General features: G+C 42.7%; 1 protein-coding gene across 3 annotated transcripts in view; it reads right to left on the bottom strand.

Annotated features, from left to right (window-relative positions):
- Nucleotides 1-26,079, bottom strand: part of LOC138284105 (transient receptor potential cation channel subfamily M member 7-like) — a 1,183,984-nt gene that overhangs the window by 634,522 nt on the left and 523,383 nt on the right. For all 3 annotated transcript variants that reach the window (XM_069222537.1, XM_069222536.1, XM_069222538.1), the window contains exon 12: nucleotides 19,899-20,033. In XM_069222537.1, the coding sequence (XP_069078638.1) occupies nucleotides 19,899-20,033 (135 nt within the window). The remainder of the gene's footprint in view (nucleotides 1-19,898; nucleotides 20,034-26,079) is intronic.

The following is a 26,079-nucleotide window of genomic DNA, read 5'->3' as shown; positions in this document are numbered from 1 at the left end:
ATCGGCAATGTACCAGACTGTATCCTTGACTAAAGCACAGAGTGAATATGTTATGAAGAACTCCAGTGCTGAAGTAGGCAAAACAGTGTGATATGAATAAAAAAACAACACCGTAGAACTGGCTATTCTGTAAAATAACAGTACGAAGCCTAATAGAAAGCATTTAGAGCAAAGTGCACAGAGGCTCTAAGCTGTTAGCAAATGAATAAAATATATTTAGGGCAAAGTGCACAGAGGCCTAAGGCCTGAAGCTAATGCGCAAAATATACGTAAAACTGACCACACTACAAAGGAAACTTTATGACCCATTACTTTTCACTTCACATAAGGACCTTTCTGATCTATTTCCAAGGAAGCTGCAAGCACACATTCCTCTTCATCCGAACTCTCGCACACCCAATCATCGTTTATTCCATTCTCACTGTGTAACAGGAATTGGTGTACTGTGTTATTACTCTGGTTAAACTTCTGACCTGTGACCTGTTGAGGAAGCATCACCTGCTGCTGTTCCATTGGGGATTAAGGTATTTAGATTTGCTCTCTAGGTACCATTTGAAACTGTTGTTGCATTGGCTGCATCTGTGTCATCTGCACATGTGGAATTTGCACCTGCTGCATGGGTTGACAATTTTGCATTTGATTAACATTGTTATGAAAAGTTGTATTATGACCTCTCATTCTGGGTCCTCTCATATTTTGAAACAAATTAATGTCACTTGTTTGCTGAACAACACATTCCTGTACCATCATCGGACACTCCCGCTTCCAATGTCCAACTGCTCTGCGAGCGTGACATGGCAGCAATCTCTTCATTCCCTGTACGTCATTCTGAACCACTACAGTACCCAAATAGGGACTACGGTTTCCATTTCCCATTCCTCCTTGACCTCTGCCTCTTGAGTGATTTTGAAATACCACATTTCCCTGTTGTTGCTACTGTTGTTGAAAATGTCCCTGCATCCCTGTTTGTGCCGCTCTAATCTGCATCACCTTTTCTTTCATCTTCCTCTGCTTCAACTCAATCTCGTCACTACAGTCCTTGCATACTGCAATACCTCATCAACCTGTTTTGCTTGCCAGCAAATCAAATGACACTTAATCATCTGGCTAATTTCAGGTCTCAGTCCTTCCACAAATCTAAACACAAAATGAATCATGTCTTCCAGCTCGATTGTCTCTGTACCACTGTAATGCTTAAATGCCTGCAACAATTTTTCATAATACGCATGTATTGACTCTTTCGCCTCCTGAGCTGTCCTGTCTATTCTCTGCCAGTCAATGTTTTTGAGCGAAATTCTCATTTTCAAAAATTCAATCACTTTGTAATAGTATTTCGTTACCTCGGGAGATGGTGCACCAGTAGTCGGATCTCTCTCTGGCTCCTTTGTCAGCCAATGTATTCTCCTCTTGCACTCCATCCATAAATCAGCTGGAACTACTATCTCTAATAGAGTGTTCAAGTCTTCCCACAGGCATTCTGCAAGTTTCCCGAACCTGTCGGTCTGCTGGTACCATTTTACTGGTTTCTCCCTCAACCTGGGATAATCTTTTGTAAAAGATAGAATATCACTTCTGCTCCAAAGGACATGGACAACATTCCCTCCCAGAATCTCTCTCATTGGTAAAAAATTTACTGGCTCCTCACCCTGCTGCAGAAGTGCAATAAGATTCTCAGAATCCCATTTCTTTTTATCTCTCTTCTTTACCCATTTGCCTTCCCACTTGTCTAACGTTACCCATGTCGGGACACTTTGGAGTAACTCCCTAAGGTGTGCTTTCATTCATTTGTGTCAAAATCTAACCTGTAACTCCTCTTCAAATTCTTTGTCTTTTCTATTTCTATGCAGTACTTCTCCACCAGGTGTGCTAGCTTTTGATGCACATTGCTCGCTTCCCTTGTAATTTTCGGGCACAAATGTCTCAGTTCTGCTTCGGTGTAAGATCCAAGTCTATTCACCCCCATAGTTCCTTCAATGAGCTCACCCGCTTTCATTCCCAGTCTCGTTTAGTTGAAGTTTCCTGCGCAAAACAAAGGTATGACTGGACCAATGGTGACAGGTTCAGATACAGCATCTGGGCTTGGTCTAGCACTCGGGTTCCGCGGGTGCAAAATTCCGTTATTCTGACTCATCAGACAGACATATCTGTTTGTGTCCCTGTCATAGGAGTGTACTTAGGCATTACTTGAGGCTGCCATTGAGGCAGTAAAAGTGGAGTTGGCTGTTTCAGAACCAATGTTGGTTTCAGGAAAACTTGTCCTGTTGGCACTATGAGGTTTGTGGAAGTTTCCACAGTGGGTACATCAGGGTAAATTCTCAGGACATTCGGCTATGGCATCTGATTTTGTGCTGCCGGGGTGGTAGGCAGATTTAGACTGCTCTGCATTGTCAAGCTAGTAATATTCTGTACTGAACTCATTCGCATGTTAACCTGTGTTGGTGCTGAAGGGTTTACACTAGTGTTCAGACTGCTCTCTTGTGCTGCATATGGTTGGGGCAATTTCTCAATAACTGTAAAATAAACTCATCGTCATCTGACTCTTCCTCAAGCGTAAAAGATCTCCTAGACTCCTTTGATCTCTGCTCCCTACTTGTCAGGATACTTCAATTTGATTTCCTCAGAAGCAGAAGATAACTCCTCAGTCCCGACCCGAACTACTCACAACGAATATTAATCCTTCGTGCCGAGTACCCCGGAGGGGGAAAGGGGAATGGGATGGTAGAGAGACTGCCACAGAGATGATGAACGCCAGTACTCAGTCTGCCTCTTCACATCTAAGATTGGTTACAGCACCTGCAAGAGTCACAGTCGTAATTACTAGGGACATACAACATCAGTTTTTCACTTTCTACTCTCAACACTTAATTCTCTTTAATTCTATTATTTCTTCACTCACCCTGAGTTCTCTGTAGCCTTGCTTCTCTCTATAAATGATAGCTCTTCTTTAAAAAATGCTTATTACTGATTCTGGAAGAACTTCTCAACCTTTGTTAGAGATTGGTTTTATGTTACTATATATATATATATATATAGTTGGTGATAATGCGTTCTTCAAATCAGCTGATGTTATTTAATGTCTCCTGTCTTATTGTGACTTCTGTCAATACATGTATTTGTAAATGCTTGTTTATTAAAGTTCTTTTCTCCTTTCTTACTTCGACATTTGTTGATAACTTGTATTTGTAAATGCTTGTTTATTACAGTTAGTTTCTCCTTCCTTACTTCGACATCTGTCGATAACTTGTAGTTGTAAATGCTTGTTTATTTAAGTTTGTTTCTCTTTTAAACTCTATTTTGGTTTATTACCATTGAATTTGTAAATGCTTATTTGTTAACAGTTAGTTTCTCCTTTAAACTTGGCCTTTGTTTATAACCTTGACATTTGTAGATACTTGCTCTTTTAAAGTTCGTTTTCTTCTTTGACTTTAATATCTTAAACAAGAACCTTGTAAACATAAGGTTAATTCATACATTAACTCTGTAGCCTTGCCAACTTCCACGGGAACGGTCTACTATCAAACTCTTCGAATAAACCTTGACAATATTTATCCGTTTTCTGTAATATAATCTTCAAATGTAATTTTACCTCACAGGAGTTTCTGTTCTGAAGCGCGCTCTCTCTCCACACAGCTGATTCCTGTCAGACCTCAGTTGAAGTGCAAGGCTTCCAGCTGGAGAGCTCGTAACCTAGCAACCAACCGATTGCAAGACTAGAACTGTAACTAACCTTCAGGACTCACAGCGGCCATCTTGGATCTTCTCTTCTTGATTCTTCCTTTGAAATAAGCGCAAGATTACTCTGCAAACCTTCTTCCAGTTTGGGCTTTGCTGTCTCCACTGAGGATATCTCTTTGCTTTTCTCATGCACTTCTTTGATTTGACTTGGCAAGTTTGTGTGGTCATGACACTACTCTCGGAAGGGCTTCTGTTTGCCTTTCTAATGGCTTTCCTTATTTCCCTCTCACTGTCCTGAGTAATTGCAGGAAACAATTTAATCCCCTGTAAAGTCTCTGTTCTCCAGAATCTCGGTCTCCGATCGCTGTCCCACCTGGCCTCTGCTAGTGTCTTCTCTGCCTTTCTCATTCTCCTCTCAAATTTCTGTCGCTGTTTAGCTACTAATTCCCACATTGCTAATGCCTCAGAGTGTGCTGGTCTCGGAGTAGGTTTCAAGACATACAGCACCTCCTCAAATTCTGTAAGCTCCTCAAATTAAATGGTCAGTGGGCAGGAAACGCTAAGCTCCCATCTTTCTCTATCACATTGCACTATTGTTTCAGCCAAAGACATTACGCAGCACCCTTTTCTTCGATCACAATGTAAGCTGGCATACCTTCTGGTGGTGCAATATCCCCTATACTCATAATGGAAATATCTCCCCTTAAAGCACTCTTCAAAGCTTTGACAATTTTCATTTCTGTGACCTTTATGTTATTCTAAATCAAATCAGGAAGTGACTTTTTGATCCCAGAATCATCTTCACAAATCTTCTCAACCAATAGCGCTTCACGGTTGTCTGCCAATCCGTGCGCGGCCTTTCTCACTAACCAATCTATCCCAGCGCAGCTCCTTTGAGGTCACACTCACACATACTGCGCTGACAAAGTCTTGCGGCTTGTCCTCCTAACCTCAGATTCACAAGAAACTAATGCAGAATTATTGCGAGCACCAAAGAACATCAGAACCCAGTTTGTCAGTTTACTACAGGTAGGGTAACACAATCACTTAAAATACCTTACAGATTTTTCACTGATGGCGTTTCGGTCTACCAACTACTCCTTCTTTCTCAGTTTCCCTGATTCACAAGCAAAATTCAATGCGCAAATTTTACTCTCAACTGATCAGTGGGTCTGTCCTGGTGCACAGAGGACTCGCCAGATCTCAGTCAAAAATAATTTCACTCACTTTGACTCACACTCTGACTTGTCGACCACGCCCAATCGACCTATTAAACCAGACAAATTACAACAAAAACCAAGTTTCTCACACACTTTTCAATATACTCCGGAGTCTTAGACCTTGCAGGGTCCGTATACCAACAACCATGTGGACAATTTCTGTGTACAAAGCGCCACACACATCTGAAGTTTGACGACTTCCCTACCCTCACACTTCGGAGTATGCAAACTCCTTCTACAACCTCATTTGGAGTACGCAAACTTCCTAAACCCTCACAAACATCTCCATTCACCTGCAATTAGCATAAGCTGTGCAAGCGCAAAACCTGCTTCATTCACACTGTCACTAGAATGCTGAGAACATCCTTAAACAATCATTGGCGAGCTTCAAAGTTCTGGGAAAGTCATTCTAAGTACTTTGGGGCACATTTTCTCTTCACTTTGTATAATCAAATCTGAAAAATCCAAACTTTCACCAATTTCTCTTACCAAATCTGTGAATTACTTTGCTCTTTGTAGGAGACTAACCATTAACCTACTACCATCTCTGGGAAAACCTGTTATTTCTCACTTACCGTCTTTGGGGACAAAGACTCTTCTACCTATCTCTGAACTTTATGACAGGCCCTTAACGAGACAAACCCTGTACCCGGCCTTTATGATGGGCTCTTAAGGAGACAAACCATCCTCTGCTACCATCTGTGTTAGCGTGTCAGACCTTATTTGGTTAATTGAAATTAATTTATAAGGGAACGCGTTTATAGGTTGATGAACCTTTTGACTGTGCTTAGAGTAGTTCCCACCATGAGACCCCGTACCAATACAAGTCAATAAAAATCAATAGCATTAACAATCATTGGAGTCAGTAATTTCCACACACCATGACCTCTCCGCCATGAATGACCACACCTTTGTGTAAAAGTTAGAATGTTTATTTCCCTATACTAACAATGCTAAAGTCACGTAACTTAGTCCCAAAATCAAATGGTAAGCATACAGAAACAATACTGGCTGCCTGAATCTCCTAAAGATTCGCAATTTAATCAAAGCTTGGACCACTACGGTTATAGGACGAACCAATACCAAGAATAACTGCGCAAAAGAAATGGCATACATTTAGAGTCAGCAAAGAAGAGACATCAACTGTTATTACTTGTAGCGAGTATCATCAGTGAATACCCTAACTGGCACCTAGGGATAAACACAAATAGACATAGCAATCAGTAACATCGTCTTATACCTTGGCTCAGTATGGTTCAGCAAGCGGTGACAGTCTTCATCAACTGGACATTGGTTAGGTCAGCAAGGCATTGGAATTCAGCATTAAAATTCAAGAAAACAAAGTCTCTTCATGCAGTTCGGAAAGAATAATATCTGAACAATCGAAAGAGAAGTGGGGAGAATGGCCTCTCTCCTCTCGGTGCAGTCTGGCTAAGTTAGATCTCCTAAAACTACTTCCCACGTTGCTATTGGTTAAAGAATTAGATGACTGGCTCCTCTTCTCCTGTTCCTGTTGTTGGGCTTGTCAGGTAACGAGTTTGTATCAGCTTATACTCAAGTTACTGCATCCATTGTCTTCTCCTGGGAAGGTCATCTTTACACACACTAAGTTATACAATGTATCCCTAACTAGTACAGCATATTCTAGCAAGCAGTTCTCATGAGAAAGAATTTCAGCTACTAACATTCAGTCAATGCAGTGGAAAATCACAATTTAATTCTCTAAGCATCCATTTTATAATTTGCCTAAGAAAGGCAGCTTGACATGAGGCCGTGCAACTAGGCCCAAGACTTCGCTAAATTAAGTCCTACAATTATTAAAGCAAATACATAATACATAACCGTTAATATGACATACTACTACATTAATCCAAACATGAGCTCAACAAGTTACATTAATAAGCTGTTAATAGGTTCACTTCGTGAACATTGAGGGCCACTCAAGTAGGCACAATTTCAAATGCGTGTATTATTTCTATGCAAATTCAACACTCAGAGTACATGAATATTCATTAGCAAAAACTCAGCGTTAACAGAATCATAACCATCACGTATCTCTTGACTGTCCAGTGAGCAACATTTAACTCAACGTTGTTCTTAATTCATCTGCGTCCATCTGCTAAACAATGGGAACATAATATGTTCTCTCTTCTGTATCTACACACTACTTTGAAATGTTCATTGCCTGAAAGAAACCATCCCTTGTCTCCATATTCTTTAATTGAATCATATAATAGCTATGGGAGCCATCATAAACAATGATTTTGTTTCAGTTGCGAGTTTAACTGTTACCAACATGTTGATTTTATTGTGTCCATGCGTTTTTTTTTTTTAAATTGTCAGATGCATCAAAAATTTGTAAGAATCCTTTAGGAAAATTAAACTAAAAATAGTAACTGTCCAAAAACAGGCCTCACATACGTTGTGCAGAAGTCATAGGTATGGTTGTGAAACATACTTTTCAAAGGACAGGCCTGTGGGTACATTGCACAAAGCATGGACGTAACACATTGTGCGGAAAGTTAAAGATCAATAAATAAGCATAACAATACACGTTTTGGAAGACATGCTATAAGAATGTCACGTCACTGGACAAACTTTGAAAAATCACACACTCTTGAGCAGATACGAACATGATGTGATGCAGGACATGTGCAAAATAGACTATCAAGCAGGTTGTGTATGGCAATGCTGAAAGCTATTGGTTACCCAAAATATACTACACACTGACTAGTAGCTTTTTTTTCTTTTCAAATGTTAAAAACATGCTCCTATATTACATGTAAACATATTTATGAATCATCAGACTCTTCTTTTAACACATCTACACACATACAACATGGGACTACGGAGCCACGCTTAAATAATATTGTGGAGAACGTTACATTGATAAATTGGAAAGCATCTGCCATGTTTTACATCTATTTTTATATAGGGCGAGTGTGCCAGAAGGGCATTGGAGAACTTCACATGAGCACCAGGTTACACTCAACAAGATCAAACTCCTATTTTTTTTTTTTTTTTAATGAGCAGGGAGACTAAGTGAGTTGCTCAAAATCACAGCATGTTGAGCTGACTCCGGGACTTGAATCTCTTCCCCAGATGCAAGATTGCCAGCTCTGGCTGTTAGGAAGGGGCAACTGCTCCGCTATGGCGAAGGAGCGTCGTTCCCCAACCACCACCCTGCCAACAGCAGCAAAACTTTTATAGTAAAAACATAATAAACTCAGTTTATCATATTTTTACTATAAAAGTGGGCGAGTCCATGGGAGTGACGGGGACTCAGGCCAGCCAAACATACATGCGCAGTAGGCTCTGTCCAACCTGGCAACCGCCCTGCCAGTAGCATGAAAGCAGCAGTATGACTGGACGCAGGGCAGGCTGAGAGCCTGTGCCGGCAACGACGGAGCAGAGCAGATGGAGCGGCACAGAAAACAGGTACTTTTTTTTTTAATTATTAGTTTAGGTTTTTGGGGGTTTTTTGGGTCCCCGGCCCCCCCACCCTCCTTGTCGCGTGCTGCTCCTCCCCTTTTCCCTACTGCGAGCTGCGCGTGCTGTTAGGCCATACCTCATTCTATATTTGGATTCTGAGGAGCATGGAGAGTCAACAAATATACCCAGTGAATGCTTACTGACTAAATATCATATGTTAAAATAATGGAGGAATACATATTTATAGAAACAAACGTGCTAAAACTTTTCTTACTTTAGGAAATCTCCTGGGCCTTTGATCTCCCAGCCCCGTGTCCAAGGAGTAGGGAAGTGTGTCTCATTTCAGCCAGGTGGCTTCCAAAGTGTACCAGCTGCGGACTTCACGAGTTCTTGGGGTTGCTGCTTACTGCCTTATGAGAAGGCAGGGTAGCAAGGATGGCTGTTTATTCATCCCTGCTTTATCCTGTGTTTTTATAGGGCTTGGGGAAGCTGTGATAAAAATGTGTCACCACCCGAGCAGGCTCCCTTCGTTAAGACACTTGCCCTACAAGTTTATGGATTGCAAAGGTGTGAAAGGGGCTGAAATGAATAAACGCCCTTCACATATGCGTAATCCATGCAGCCCTACTGTAGACCCTCACCTGTGCTTCTGACTTGGGCACTTTGCACTGTCAGCAGCACAGTCCTCTGGAATGAAAAGAGACAAAATTACATACCTATTATTTCGTAAATTTGCTTTTCAGATGCACAAAGTTGCATAGAGCAGCTGCTTCTTCCGTGTCCGCTTGTTTTGGTTGTTGACGCCCTGGCATCCCCTCTGGGCCAACCACCCCTGCTCTGTCTGCTTCTCACAACACCCTGACCTGGTGTCCAGCCCTGAACCTAGCCTCTTTAGGCCTAAATTGATGAAAGGGAACCGCATGATTACATGCTTGTCACTGACCATGTAACCAAGCCCCATCTGGATTTAACTGATGTGCCTACTCTTAACTGTGAGTTAGCATATTTTGTTGATGGACCAGGTCTCAGAAACAATGATAGTGTCCTGGTTGTTGGTTATGCTGTATGAAATGTGTTTAAAATTATGGAAAGATGACATTTACTAAATGTGAGATCCTCTCAAGTTGTAGAACGTATAGCTCTCATAATAGCTTGAATTGAATTTTAGACAGAGAAAAAATTGTGACTGTGTACTCAAAGTAAGTGTTTGGAATAACGCATGATTCTGGGCTCCTGCGGATTTAAAGGGGATTCTTAACATTGGCCTAGACCTATATTAAAATTGGACAGTATGTTAAAAACTCTTTAGAGTGCCTTGCAGTTGCTAAGAAGATGGTAGTGGTAAAGTGTGCTGCGCACCAGCATCCTCACGATGATTTATAAAGGAGTCACACTCTAGCTGATTCGCTGCTAAAATGCTGCTTTGTCTAAAACGGCTCAATATTTCAATGTAAGTTCTAAGAATGTACTTAATACCTGTACCAACACTAAAAGACCTTTCTCGATAGCAGAAGCAAGCCCCTGAAAGTAAAAATTGGTTCTGGAGGCCCTCGGGTGGTGTGGGCATGTGGTCGCACCAACATTTCTACTCTCCAACCTCACCAGGGTCAGTGATAAATGCTGAAGCAACCCACAGGTATGAACCCTTCTTTTCTTCTATAGCTCGGAGTTACTGCTAATTCAGGGCTATGTCCTCATCATACGATGCAGGAAAAGGTATTAAGACCACCCTTGCTGCTCACACAGACTGCGAATGACCACTGAACACACTGTGTCAGCAGTAGTGCAGGCAGCTTGCAAGGCTCTAGGACTAGACCAGCAAATCCATTGTGTATATCACACTGAATCAGTGGGCAAGGTAGAATGGGTCAATGGTACCCCAAGAACAAGGTAGCTAAGTTTTACTCAGAAATGGCCACTAGCACCACAGTCCCTCAAACAACTCCCTTCCATAAGAGTAAATATAGCCCATATGAAATAGTCATGGACTGACACATGACCCTGCCTTCAAATTCTCCCGTCTGAACCACTAAGTTATATATACAATTAAAAGATAATGTAGTCTTACAGTATTGCAGAAATCTTATGCAGTGTCTCTACAGTTTCTGTTCTCATTTTCAAGCTACCTTACTCAAGAATTCATCAGTGACCTGCTCTTTAGTGCTTAGTTTGTAAATAAAGGTACCTGTGCCCAAAGCTCTCCACTGAAACACACCGCTGCTGCAATTAAATGTGCAAGCACAGCGTGTACCACTGAAGCAATCTCGGGCCGCTTTAATCTATTTACAGCCACTTCCTGCCCCTTCAGCTCACTTTTCAAGCTTTCTGTTTTCTCCCTTTATGATGCTTTTCAGTCTTTCTCTTCCTCGTCTTTCCCATATGTGTCTTTTGCTCGCTGTAAATGCTTGAGCAGAAAAATAAGTGTCAGCCCTCAAAAATAAGTGCTGGTGGCCCGCACTGGAAACCACCGGCTTAAAGTAAGCACTGCTGCTCTCCCTCCAACCTGCTGAAAGTGTGTATATACACATGCACCAGTTGAAGACCTCTTTGATACAGAACCTCCTAGGTCGTACTTATCACCAACACAGCCATTAAATCTCAAGGTAGGGTGATGCGTATCCACTCATCTCACTGCAACTTAGCTGCTCCTCCTACAGACAACAGTGTTTCTGCTTCTGGACTTGCGGTTGACCCCTGGACCCGGACGCTATCCTGCCACCTGCCAGTTGGACAAGTCCTCCATGTCCACCTTCCTTGTCTGCTCCATCTCCACCAAGTCTTGCTTCCCCTGTAGTCTCTCATTGTTACCACTCCCGTCAGAGGTAAGCAGTCCATTTCCAAATAATGTATCCCTGTGTGGGTCTAGCCTACTAGCTTTGTTGCTACCTTGAGTGCCTGGTTGGTGGTGGAGTACATCCTGGGTGCAGACTGGGGAATATTAACAAGAAAGAATTGTACTGAAACTGTCCTTGCACGGAGCTGCTGGTCCACTTAAGAAAACAACTCTGATGTGCTGCTACTAGAAAATTGCAGACAAACATATAATCTCTCCTCTTGCTGTATTTGCACATTTTCCTAAAGAGGTAGGAGGAAGTATCCCTTTGATTGGTCTGCCCCTCAGTTATAACAACACTTGCCTTGATCTCTTCTGCTATACACACCAACTGCCAGAGCGCGCTAGCGTACCACCCATGTCGTCCCAGAGCCTCAACGTTTAACAATCCTTTCAGCTGGAACACGCCAATATGGCTCATCTTGCACTGACTGAGCAAGGATTTACCCGTGAGCACTGTATCGCAAACAGCTCTGTATTTTTGTTGGAAATAGTCAACATGACACCTGTAGAGAACATAAATATGACACCTGTAGAGAACATTTCTTTCGAACACTGGCATAGCAAGTTAGGCTTGAGCCTCAATGCAAAGAAGCATGATGGGACTTACTCAGGTTAACAACCCAATGCAGAGCTCAATTTACAAAACTAATAAGGGCCTAAAATATATTTTGGGAATCTCGTGGTTGATCTGCCGAATGCAGAGGTTGCTTAATACCAAGGCTGTCTAGTCTTGATTCCACTGTTTGCTGCTATTTTCCACCACCCTACACTTCTGATTCTATCTCACTCCTGCAGTTTCTTTTTTACCCCTGCTTTCCCTCTTCATCACCATTTTCCTATGTTTCTCTTCTATCTTTTCTGCCTGAGCCACAAAAATGAGTACTGGCAGCCGCTACCTGCAAATATTGATATCAATTAAGCAATGAGCAACTGACTCAACCACTCCTCTCCCCTACTGTGCACCTTTGCCTGTGGAAACCATACTCACCCTACACTAAAATGCTCATTGTAGTCATTGTACGTGAGTCTGCACTATGACTACACACCCTGCTGCTACTCCTGCTCCCACTGTGGAGGCTTGACAGGGTTTACATGCATTTTAGTCCTAGAAGATCCAAAGGGCAGTCTAGGGTCAGAACTCTGATCAGGAAAAATGATTATCCGCTGTGCTGCTTGCGATTTTTGCAATAGGCGTGTTAGAATTGTTGTATTCCCACATCTTGTGTTTTATTTTAACAGCTTTAAATAAATGTAGCAATTAGGTGTACGCCAAATTGTACCATGCTTAAAGGCGAGAGCACAAGCACTTTAGCACTGGTAAACAGCAGTAAAGTGCACAGGGTCCTAATGCCACCAAAATGAATTCAGTAGCAGAAGACAAAAATTCAGGGGTGGCCCTGCAAAAAGGGCCACTTCCAACATCTTTAATAAGAAATAAACACCTTCACCCAATACCAGGAATTACAAATACACCGACTGAAGTCAAAAACAGTGCTTATTTGACCACAGTTACTCCAACACCTGAATGCAGCACTAAGAAGCATGTGAACCTATGCCAAGGCATAATAATACCATTGAAAGCGGAACTTGAATGCAAGTACAGTCTCTCTTTCCATATTGGCAACCAGAAGCGTGTTTTTAGGGAATTAATGCAGTCTGCAGTGTGTTCATGTTGTGTATCTTGGTTTCAAGGACGCCTCGCATTTTCTCCTTGAGAAGAACCCACCACCAACTCATTAGATACGTTTTACTGAAAGTAGCAATTTTCCATCACGTTTACACTCCTTAGACACTAGACACTTAGACATTTATACATGTGAATGTATAAAAACGTTCACATTTGCACGCATTTTAGCGTTACAGGCTTCACCTAGCGTTAGGGTGAGATCGCTTAACGGGTTAAATTAATATTTGCAGTGCTGCTTGCTGTTTTTGAATTAAACACGTTGGACTGTTGGCTTTCCAACATGCACGTTATTTTAACAGCTTCTACATCCAGGAACGGGATGGGACAATAGTTTCCTGATTTTTCTGGGTGATCTTTTTGTGTACAAAGGATGCATAAAGGTGCTGGCGTTTAGGACAACGCTTCCCAGCCTTCAATTCTAGATCGTGTAGTCAAAGCAGTTGGGCTAGTGAACTGTGTGGCATTAAAATCACTGGTGTTACCACATCATTGCTGAGGATACTGAGTCACTCAGCCATTGCAATTTAACTGGGAAGTGCTAGGACCCCACTATCTTCTGGAACATCCTCTTTGGTACAATTGGACTGAGGGCTCGTCCATGTGCTCCATGTTGGCAGAAGACTAATTAAGTATTTGGAAATCCTTGTTTAAGTTGAATATTTATGCATCATCCTTTAATTGTCTTACCCAGTAGAACTTTATTGGGTAAAGAAATACTTGCCTTTCGGACTCTGAGTATTGTACACTTCCAGTAAGGGAGCAAGCAGACACAGAACTTTGACTGTGAATCTATCATGGAGTATAGAGAGGCCCCTGAATGCCCTACATGTAAGAAGACGTATGCAGAAAGCTCAGGGAGAAGACTGGGGTTTCTAATTGGGATATCAACTGGAGTTTGTCTGTCTTGTGGTGCCGGAAAACACCGACAGTCTAGTATGGTGCAAGAACAGACAGATGTGTGTAGTCCGTTCAATAGAAGACACTATGACACCCCTAAACTATATTGTATGATGTACTCTTATTTTATATTTGCAAGGGCTGATGCAGACATGACTACACATGCCAAATGCCTGTTTATTTCTCTTATGTTTGTAGATTCCTCGCATTTCACTATATGCAGTGGGAGTGTGGAGTTAGGTGAACGAGATGTGAGTCAATTTAGGCGTCCTCTGCAAATGAGGTAAGGTACTATAGTTGGCCCTTGTGACAATAAGACTTTATAAATACAAACACCACATTGTCTCCTGGAATCAGTTAAGCATCAGGCACATTGTGACTTAATCTACAAATATAAAAAGCACTGTGGCTCACTTTCCCTAATTTTCATTGTTTTTAAAGTGCCTCTAAACACACTTAACTAGAAGACAGCAGACACAATTTGTGGGTTTTATCCAAGCAATCATTCCTGAGGAATATATGTCTCACATGATACGTTCAGTTTGTGTCTCTATGGGACAACTAGTCCAAACTGAAACTCTCATAATAAAACAAATTGCTCTTTATTAGGTTTTTCCATGTAACATGATGAACATAACCATGGCAATTTATGAATCTCTGTAATATCCTCAGACTAAAGCCACTATGTGAGTATAAGCGGCGGGTTTTTGTCTGCATACGTTAACCACAACAAGTTTTAATTTAAACTTCAATAAATTGAAATGTATTTCTGATCTGGCCTTACTCTTGTCTGTTTTGTGTTTTGATGTAGGTACATGGGCCTGTTACTCATCTCATGTAAGTGATTACAGTGTGGGTCCTCCACGTCTGTTGCTTCATCTTGTATGATTACTGGTGACTATAGCATAGCGCACTTGGGTATGCTGTAATTTAGTACCATAAACGTGATGTGTGATGCCAGTGCATCTTGAGTCATATTAAAGTGGGGCCTTGTCTTGGTGGTCTTTGAGGGGACCGGGCAATGGCAGAATAGGAGAGGTGGGGGATTATGTAAGGTCTGGATATGAACTTGATGCGCAAATGAAAGTATTTTCGGTTCAGCTACTTTGTTTCTTGAAAACCCATTTTTAAGGTAGCCTGCAGAAAAAAAAAGAAAAAAAAAATCGATGGGCCTCAAATGATAATTGTCTTTAATAATAAATAAATAAATGTCTTTCCCAATACCTGGAATTTAAAGCAACTCCACCATAAGTCAAATATAGTGCTTGTTTGACTACAGTTCCCCCAACATTTAGATTAGATGTAGCACCAAGAAGCATGTGCCCCTACGCCAAGGTATATAATGCCATTGAGAGCAAAGTTTGAACAAGTTTCATTGGCTTGGGCTAATATCTCGATTTTCCTATTAAGAATTAGAGCATATTGTTTCCAATGAGTGGAAATGAGAAAACAGGCATGCGCCGTGTTGTATGACTCCCCCAGTGTGAGAAAACAGGGCTGATTGCAGAGGCCCCCTAACCTTTCGCCCCCATTTTCCACTTTTTGCTGGTGTTTTCCTGACTCTGATGGTGCCCTGGGTACTGCTAACCAGTCCCAGGTCCTGTGCTCTATGTAAAATAAATATGCAAATTAGGCTAATTATAATTGGCTAAGTTAACCTACGTATAAGCCCCTAGTATACGGTAGGGCATGCAGGTTTAGGGACCACAGCATAGGTGGCTGAGGTGCACAGTGTCATTTTAAAGGCAGGCCTTTAAACTAAAGTCATATGCAAATTCGTCTTTGGAATTAAAAGTAGTTTCAAAGTCTTAAACTACCTTATCTTTTACATATAAGTCACCCCTAAGGTGTGCCCTATGTGCCCCTAGGGCTGGGTGCCATTTAACTATAAGCAGGGACCTTATAAAAGTAGTTTTATAAGCCCTTGTGAGGTAAAAACAGCCAAATTCGTTTTCCCCTCATTGTAGCGAATGGCCTTCATAGGCTAGAACAGGGAGACTTTATTTTAATTTTTAAAGTCCCCTTAAGTAATGGATACCAAGAGTTTGGTGTCAAATTAATTGTTATAATAAATTTCACAACTTCCAGTTGTTGGATTTAATATAACTTGTTCAGGTACAGAGTTTTAAACTTTACCTGAAAAGTTGCCAATTTCAGCCCTACATTGTTTTTGCTGCTGTGCCCTGATTGGCCGGCCTCTGGCAGCCTGGCCAGGCTGCCTTGATGAGGTGTGAAGTAGCCTGGCTTCACACAGAGATGTGCCTGTGGGAGGGAATTTCCCCTCAGCAGATGGTGAGGCAGGAAGGGGGAGGGCTGCCCAACTTGTCTTCAAAGGCAGAGAAGGACATTTGGAGCACCCCAGCAACACCCCACACCCTGCAACCCCAGACAATTAGGTGCCCCCTTGATTAGATTAGGAGAGGGCAGGAGAGGGGTGTGTTTATAATTTTTAGCCACACCAGTGGGTGGGCTCAGCCAGATGTAACCTCCAAAAATCAGATTCAGCCATGATGGATTTTTGAGGAATGTTGCCTCCTAGGATTGATTTTTGCCACACTTCCCAGAAAGTGGTCATCACAGTAGGAAGGACCCTGCACCTGATTGGAGAATCAGGACACCCTGTTTTTCACCCAGGAGCAAGGATAACACTGGCAGACCTGCACCCACACCTCAGTTCCCTACCACATCCAACAAGGAAGAACTACAGAAGAAGGACTGCCCTGCTGGACCCCTGGCCGGCACCTGGAACCTGCACTCAGAAGGACTGCACCAGCTGCACACTTGGACTTCACCACAAGAAGAACTTTGCCTGGCTTCAACTGGTTCAAGGAGGGACTCCCTGTTTGCTACAGGTGACACATTGCTAACCAGAGTCCCCTGCACCAACTCCTGAAGACATCAACCAGCTGACCACTGCCCAAAAAGGAGTTTGCGCCAGGTGCATTCTGGGAGTTGTAGTCCACACCCCCCAAGGATCATCTCAGAACTTCTGGACCCTTGGGGTGAGCTGTGGACCTCAAAAGAACCTTAAAAGAACATTTGGGAGAAGCCCCAGAAGTTTGGAGAAGTTTGGAGTACATTTGAAAAAAAAACTCCACCCGCTGCGGCAACTCTAGCCGGCTTGCCTCAACCGCGACCCGGCCTGATTTGCTGGTTCGTCCCGGTGAAGAAAATATCCAAAAAAAGAGATTGAGCCCGAAGGTAAAAAGTTGACTGGGACCTCCCAGCCAGCGTATCCGAGGAGGGTTCCAAGGACGTTGGATCAAGAACCAAGTTTACCCCGTGCGAAGGATTTTCACCTCGAAAAAACAACTGAGTCAGAAGGTAAAAATCTCCACCGAGGGTTCCCGCAAAGCAAATCCAGAGAAGAGTTCCAGGAGGTCGGATTGGACTGGCAGGTTCGTCCCGCTGGAGAAAATCTTCAGAAAAAGAGACTGAGTCCGAAGGTAAACTTTTGACCAAGGCCTCCCGCGAGCTGTAGCCGAACAAGGCTCCATCGCGGTTGGCCTTAAACTTTGACTTTGCCCCGGTCGAGCTGCAATCAGATGACCCGATTGATGCCTTTCTAGGCGCTAAAAAAACAATAATTCTTTAAAAATTCATATCTCCGGTTCCCCTTATCTGATTTTATTCGTTTTTGTGCAAAGATAAAAATATAATCTATTTTAATAAATTGGTTTTGGATTTTTAAACTGTTTCCTGTGTTTTATTTAATTACTGTTTTGTGATATTTGAATGCTTTACACTCTGTCTCCTAAGTTAAGCCTTGTCGCTCGTTGCCAAGCTACCAAGGGTTGAGCTGAGTTTAATTTACTGAGACCTAACTGGACCTAAGTGGAGGTTAGTGGTCTATTGCTAATTGTAGGTACCTACCTGCCCTTACCAATAACCCATTTTCCAACACCCAGCCTGGTAAATGTAAGAAACTGGTGCATGCTAAAGCCATTAAATTAGCCTTCCATCATTTTATACAGGTTAGTTTGCTAGGGGCCTCTGAATTTTATAGAGCTTTATATTGTACGGAAAGAAACTGACAGGGTTCCAATCACACCCTTTGATTAAGGGGGTGTTTGGGGGTAGGGGTGGGGAGGGTAGTAGATAACCAACGAAGGACCTTACTTACCTAAACTTGAATCGAAATTACTAAAACCAAACTGTTATCAGTAATCAATCAATATGATTTACTTAGATCAAAATCTTTCTTGCTTAAGTAAGGAAAACCTTTCACAACCACCAGTTTCAAACCTTCTTCACTACAGAGTGAAATCAATATTTTCACATAGTGAGGTGTGAGTAAATAGGACAGCTTAGGCATTTTGCAATTTTGAATAGTTTTCACAGATATGCAGAGCTCAAGCACGACTATAGCTCCACTTTACTGACAGTTCGTCAACAAAGGGAAAACTAAGCAGCATAAATATACTGTTCAATCTCTGGGACTAATAGGTCTATTGTAAACTTGTGGAAACAATTGGACACCATGGCCCTCATTTTAACCCTGGCGGTCGGTGACCACCAGGGTTAAAGTGGCGGAAGTACCGCCAACAGGCTCGCAGTACCTCCAGCCATATCATGACCGTGGCGAAAGCACCACGTCATGCCGCCGGGACTGGCAGTATACCGCCACGCCGGTCCCGGCGGTCGCAGTCCGCCAGGGCCTGGGGATTCTGACTCCCCTTACCGCCAGCCTGTCCATGGCGGTAAACACCGCCATGAAAAGGCTGGCGGTAAGGAGACTCAGGGGCACCCAGGCACATCCCCATCGTGATTTCCACTGTCTGCTTGGCAGACAGTGGAAAGCGTGACAGGTGCTGCTGCACCCGCCACACCGCCACATTGCCGCCAGCTCCATTAGGAGCCAGCTGCAATGTTACCGCCCTGCTCCCCGCTGGGCCAGCCGGCGGAAACTGTTTCCGCCCGCCGGCCCAGCCGGGATGTCCAAATGCGGCTGGCGGGTTCCTGGCCGCATAGGCAGCTAACTGTCGGTCCAATATTGGCGGTCAGTCGAAATGAGGGTGCATGTCTCCAAACGAGATGAAAATGCCTTTTTTTCATATTGCTTGGGATTCTGTCTATACAGGACTAATTCAGTACAGCACTCGATGACCGAGAAAATGCAATACAAAGTGGTATTATTGCTGTCTACAGACTCATGCAGATGGGTTATGTATTTGCCTAACTACTCAATTCCATTCAAAGTTATTTATGGAGCACATTATATTGAAACAACAAGTAAGATTCAGTGCTGTGAACTTTGAATACTTAATTTATAATTAGAAAAAAGTGAACAATTTAGCATGATCCCTCAAAAGCTCCTAGGATGTTTTGTGTTTCTGACCATATATGCCATAGTTTCCCTCTGCCTCATCTTCTGTTCCAGATGTTCTATGGCCAGCACAAGAAAAGCAAATTGAAGTCGCAGTTCTCTCTTGTTCCACGTTGTAAACACAGTTTTGAAGAGTACTGTACATTAGTCCCAAATCTGGTGAGGGGGGCCTCAGAAATAGGGGAGGATACATTTGAGAATGTAGGGTGAATCCCACTTTACGAAACACTATCCGATTTCCCATCGTATTTGATAAAATGTTTTTTCGCCATCAAACAATGAAAGGGCATGTAAGGATTTACTCTAGTTGCATAAATAAATTATGTTCAATCCCTATCTACCGTCGGTTATGTCTGCAGTTTACTGAAGAAGCTTACCCTGTTACAATACATCATAGTAAGAAGAGCCAATTCAAGATGAAATGCCAACAAGGTGGAATATATTTTCACCATATTTCAGTTGTGGGGCTACACAAAAACAGTCTTTGGGATCTTCCGCTGGATTAGATATAAGTGGAGTTGTTGACTTATACATAGAAGCATTAATGGCACTCATGCTGGAAATAGGCATGCAATCGCAAATATTTTTGTAACAAAAAGGCATAAAATCATTATACCCCAGAGTTTAGTCGTTAGACAGATCTGTATTTGGAGATCCTATGGTGTATTTATGTTCAGTGTTTTTAGTTTGTTAGTTATGTTTTTGTCTCCACAAATTAATATATTCTTTAGGCAACCATTGTTTCAGACCATAACTGCATTTTCCTTTAAACACTGGTTAATACAAATGTGTTCACAGTGTGAAAAGGAATAAATGGGCACTTACTGTGTTGTATAGTTCCTCCAGCCTGCCAATTGTAAGAAACCGATGTATGCTGACTCCATTCTCAATGAGAAGCTTTACAAAGGCAACTCTGTCCATGACGAGGGCATCTAACATGGCCTGCTCCAGTGATCCAACCTGATAATGTACAATGTTTACCTTTACACCAGAGGAGTTTTATATATATACACACACACATATATATTTGTTCAGCGTTACAGAAAATAAGCACACGGTGCCTGGAGGAAATAAACAAAAATCACAGCGGCTAACTATTGTGGTTATTGGGTATCACTGGGTAGTGTTCTTTCAAGACAGTACGACTCACCAGCAAATGTTTAACATGCTCCATGGCACCCGACCTCATTTTTCAACAAAAATGTTGTGTGCTTCCCTATTCAGAGACTCCATGCCTCGCTCCATCTTATTTCAGTTTCCTATCTGTTCAGTCTTCCCTGCCCACATTCTTGTTCTCACACTCTCTTGTTCTGTTTTCATTTTTTTCTGTCCACTCACCCTCTTTCTGAGGTAGTTTCTTCCTTTTAACGCGGTCCTCCTTGCCCTCCCTTTCTTTTACACAACGTCAACTTGTTACTATTTTCTATACTAATTCTTCTTTCTCTCCTCCCCTTTAACTCAGTCCCTCATCCACTTATTTGTCATGCCCTTCTTTGGCACTCATCTTACTGTCCCTCACCTTTCTTGCTCAAACTTGCTTACCCTCAAACGCCTTCCTCTCTCAGGTGTCTTCTATCATACATGCCTCCTCCCACAAATACTTTTCCCCAGCACAGACTCCCACTCAACCATCTCTTCCCTTTCACTATCCTACATTCCATACTTTCTGGCGCATGTTCCACACCATTTTTGTTCTCACTCCTGTGTGCATCACACACTTCTGCCACCATCTCTAACACCAACTCCTTCAGACACCCCACAGACTTTCCTGCATATTTGTTCCTCACATCCTGTCAGCTCATCCTCTCACTTGCTCTTGCAATGATTCTCTTACTTCTTGCTTTCTTTAATATGCTATTCACACTGCTTTCTTTCACGCATATTCCCTCTTTCTCTACATTACATCTCCTTTACACTCTGCATACACTGTGATCACACGCCTGCATCTTACCCTATTTTTTTTCTCATGCTACCTGTCTTCATCCTTGTCATGCCCTCCTTTGGTCTTGTCATCTCCATTTTCATTACACTGAACTATTGACAAAGATTCCAGGGAGTAGACCTAAGTAAAGGAGAGTCATAAGGAAGAGGGATGCTAGTCAGAGGAGGACATGTTTTGGGATCAGTGAAAGTCTGATTGCTACTTTTTGCCACTATCGCTGAACTGCTTGCTGCTATAAAACACAATACAGCCAAATTGGTCTCTATCCACATACAGTTGATGTAGCTGGACTTCTTATGATATTGGTTTATTAGTTCTCCCTAATGGCTCCTAGTGGATTACTAGCCTTGAAAACTGCCCCTGAACACAGTTGAGACATGCAAATGGAAGACACAATGGTTCTTTCAAACAATCGTACAAATTTCTGTATTGTGATAAGGATTAAAAAAAGTTACTTCCCTGCAACTACAGTTCTGTGGCTTTGGATCTTTCATAGATTCACATGGTTGAGTAATTCCCCAGATAAATGCTGAGAACCCTTAGCAGTTAATGCTAACACATCAGTATGCCAGTAAATCAAATAACATTGAAAAACTTAAAACTGCTGTACCTCATCCACCTCATTTTCAGTGACTGGTGGTGATGTGTAATTCTGGAGGGATGCCGGAGCGAAGTGGATGGTTTTACCCACAGACACGCATTGTGGTGAATGCCTTTAGCCTCAACTCCAAAGCTCTCAATCATGGCCCGTTAAGAGTGTTTTATTTATAATGGGCCATGACTGAGAGCTCTGAACATGAGACTGAAGGCAGTGTGAGTTTCTCACAATGCCTGTCAGTGGGTCAAAAAATAAATAATAATAAAATATTTACTTAACCACACGTCTTCTGTATTCTCCTCTTCAGAAGTCTCAGCACAAGTCTCAGAGCCTCAGCCATATCCCTTCCACCACTCCAGATGCTTTTCTCATGCTGCTGATAATCTTAGCAGCATGAGAGCAGCACCAGGATTGGTTGGAGCGGGCTTGCTCGATGCTCCTTTAGGCACTGAGGATCTGTGCCTTGTTTCCATGCAGCTCTCTTAGACAGCTCGAGTGGAGAGGTTTACAGTGTGCATGTCACTTTGGCCATCACAAGACAGCCGGCCAAACTGACATGCTCACTTTAAACAGGAGTGTGCATCACTTTTCCCATGCTGTAAATCAGCAGCAATAGCAGCGCTCGTTCCTGACTTGACTCAGCCTGACAGCAGCTGTGAAAAATAAAATGGTAAAAAAGCATTTCAGTATCAATTCATTTTTCACCTGTGCTGTTTTTGCAGAGGGGGAGGGACGCTCCTCTGCTCAAATGGAGGAACCACTGCTGCTCATTTTATGAGCAAAGTCCAGCCAATTGAATGGAGAGGCTTGAAGCTCCAAACCTACTCAGAGGCACTAACTGTCAGAGTTTTGTAACTTTTCACATGGATTTCTTGGTAGCCTCATAACCGGGGAAAAGATTGGCAACATGTGAACTAATCAAAGCTAGTAGTGCTGCAGAACTGTATTTACAGGTAAGCAACATTTTCTTCTCCAGCACTTTATTTTTCACAGATTCACATGCTTTAATTAGGAATTCCCAAAGCAGTACATAAAGCATAATGCAATAGTTGTAAATGAGGTCCACATTAGTGAAATAGTTTCCATGGAACTGCCTTCCCCACTTGAGTTTCAGCTTTGCCTTGACATCCAGGCAGTAATGTTTGGTGAAGGCGTGGGTTAAGGATGAAGTCACCATGTGCATGTGTCCATCAAGTGCCTGTGGAAGCCATGCCCCTCATTAAATACACTTATTCAGTCTACAAGAAGGTCGTAGGCTTAGCATGGGTGAAGGAGATACATGTTGCAATCAGTATGCTATGACCTGTTTTGACATAGGGCTTCCTTTGTGAGAATTCCCGTATGAAGCAAATAGTTGGTCAAAGCTGTGAAAGTATTTTGCTCTATCAAGCTAAAACTTCAAATAACGTTTGAGATATAGAGAATCCAGAGACGTTTCTACTGTAGATTGTTGTGGAAAAAATGTTAGTGAATGTTCTTCTTCAGATGCAATCTTTTTGGAACAGAGAGTATACATTTTTGATTTACAGAGGGAATCTATTTGCTCTTGTCAAATTTTAGATAAGCTATCTTGTTGGAGGAAGTGGCAGTAGGATGTGAGACCTAAATGCTCCACTCCCTCCCTTCCCCAAATCTTGACCTGCCAGGGCCTGACCCATGTCTTGTTGGTCACAACAAACTGTGAAAGTGCTGGGAAAACACTGCAGTGTAGAGCCAAGGTGCTCTTTGATGGTCTAACATCCGCTGGGTGAGAAGATGCAACAGTATGGACCTCAAGTCAGGAAGCAGCCATCTTGCCATGCTGTTCCTCTCCAGACCCTGCTGGCAGCCTACTTTCCAGTGGTAAGAGGTGGGTCTTAAGGTGGGTCTTAATGTGGTACCCGGAGAAAAGATGCAAGGAAGAGTTGTGCCTACCGTCTGAGGATCTGCCTAGATGGCAAACCGCTAGAAGAGGTGAGAGATTGATTGGGGCTAACAGGTGATTGAGCCATGGCCCTTTGATTCTGCTGTGCCTCTGGAGACTGATGGGCTTGGTTGGCCACCCCACTAACTGGAAATCTAAGGAAAGCTGAGGAGAAAGTGAAGGGCACAGACCTAATGTGGGACGATCGCCCTATGCACCGGCTGCAGAAAGTCATTGGCCCGCACCAACCTAGGAAGTTAGATGAGAATCTATAGCACTAAAGGTGCCAGCATAAGTCACAAGGAAAATGCTGTGGCCCCACCAAGAGGCGCAGTCTTTCAAGCACCTTGGGAAATGAGGTACTGGGGTGGCCACAGCAATGGAATCACTGCAGGACCTGATGCCTGGTACACTTACAGGCAGGACACCTGCTGGGCAGTGACCTTAACATACCAAAAGACTTATTGTACATACAAGAGGCAGAAAAAGACAAAGGGAATATCACAAGCGAACTGGCTTCATTCAGAAAATAGCCTGGACAAAAAGGCGGAAGGTTTAAAACTGGAAACTACTTGCTGCAATGTAGATCCCCTTGAGATTGGGAGGTTACTTCCACCACTCTCCGTAGATAGGAAGCCTCTACTTTCAGATATCTCAATGTTCAGATTTATCACACACAAGCAGATCTAATCAGAGACAATACTGGTAAAGGGGTAAGGTCGCTGCGGGTCTCAGGTGACATCCTGCCCTCTTACAGTTGTAGGTCAGATAGTGCTCTGGAAAATGACAATGCTACCCAGCCTCATGTACTATTACGCTACAATACTATCATTGGACCTGATTAGGAATGGTGGTCATCCCAGGGTGGCACCAGAGACCTTGAAACACTGGGTGGAACATGGTGGTCGAGGGGCCCCAAACACTGTGGCTTTCCTGATGGCGGATTAGATGCAATTTACATGAACCACAAAAAAAGTGCAGCACAATTAAGGTCAATGCACTTTGTATGCTCCTAAAATATCCCTTGCTTTTTTTGATTGTCAATCTGGCAAGGAGTAACAGCAGAATAGTGACTAGCTGGAAAAAGCCAGTTTAACTTCCTAAACAGACATGTTTGAAAATGGAATACTGATCTCCTTCGACTCCTTACTTACCACCACAACACTCCCACATTGATCATTCCTTACAGACATTAATGCACGCCTTCTTGGGTATGAGTGAATCTGAACCGCAACCACAAAGTTATGTGCAGATGCATTTTATTAATGGCACGGTAGGCAATTAATAACTTGGTTATGTGGCTCATTACAGACTTTACACACTACTTTCCTAATCAAACGTTAACTCTGATGCAAGCAGCTTTAGAATGCCCCCTCACAGATAAAGAATGGGAAACATTCCTTGAAGATCCTAGAAGTGTGTCCCGTAATGCTAGACTGCACCTCGTTCAGTATTATCAAAAACACAGAGCTTAACTGACTCCTTATATGCTTGGCAAGCTGGGCTAGCGATCTCTCCCTGCTGTCTAGTCGAAGGAGCAGACTTTCACAGCAAAGGCAAAACTCCTTGAACCGAGTGACAGGAAGGGATTGTTATACAACTCCTGAGGCCTGTCTTGGGGGACTTGCCCCTTGCCATAAATGAGATTGGGGGGACCGGATTCAGAGATTTGCTGTTGATCCTGGCAAAATGTGTTTTCACAGTGTGATGGAAATTCATTAAGTGCCTGAATGTTAAACAATGGGAAGTGGCAGCGAAGAGATACACGCCTAGTGAGAGCACAACACTACATAAGGAGGAAACATGTTGAATGTGGGTGTACCCTATCACTAGCAAACAGGATGAGTTATGCATAACCTATTTTGAACATAAGGACCACACTAGACCCCCCTGAATTCCACTCCCAATTATGGAAAATTAGCACTTGGTATACAGTTCCATTAATACCGCATTGGTGCTGATTTAGGATTTCTTCACTCAACATATATACATGCCCCATACGTATAGGATAGCTGTACTGCCACCTCTATGTGTGATTCCCTTGGTTATTCCTGAAGCTGCCTTTCCCTTTTTTAGGTTGAGCGGAAGCGAACGGCCTCTAATACACATCTGTGGGCTTAAAGCCATTTCATTTGTTCATTTTAGTGTCATTTAAAAATCCTTGCTTGCTAGTGGTCAGTCCTGCCTCTTTGTTCCTCCTTTTCCTCTCCGAAAGAGCAGTGCACCAGTAATTGTACCCTTTCACTTGTCCCATTGTAGCATCTGTTTGGGACTATGTTTACATTTCTCTCAGAGCCTTTGAACAGCACTAGATGTTTTTCAGTCGCTCTGGCGTCTGTTTCAGTAAGCAGGTCTGTAAATCATGTTCTTATCTGATTACATTTGCTCTGCATTTAGGCAGTAGTGCCACTGTTCCAATAAACCTGAGCTTTTCATCCGAGCCAGTCTATTTCTTTCATTATAACATAAATGTTAAGAGGCTGTTTTTCCAGGCTTCCTGTTTCCATCCCTCCCCTGCCACTTTGTGACAGTCATGGCTTACACTGAGCAGAGTGACCAGGAG

Source organism: Pleurodeles waltl, chromosome 3_1 (assembly GCF_031143425.1).
Source record: "Pleurodeles waltl isolate 20211129_DDA chromosome 3_1, aPleWal1.hap1.20221129, whole genome shotgun sequence".
NCBI classification, from domain to species: Eukaryota; Metazoa; Chordata; class Amphibia; order Caudata; family Salamandridae; genus Pleurodeles; species Pleurodeles waltl.
The sequence above is the reverse complement of the archived record's forward strand: the minus strand, read 5'-3'. Positions and strand labels throughout refer to the sequence as shown.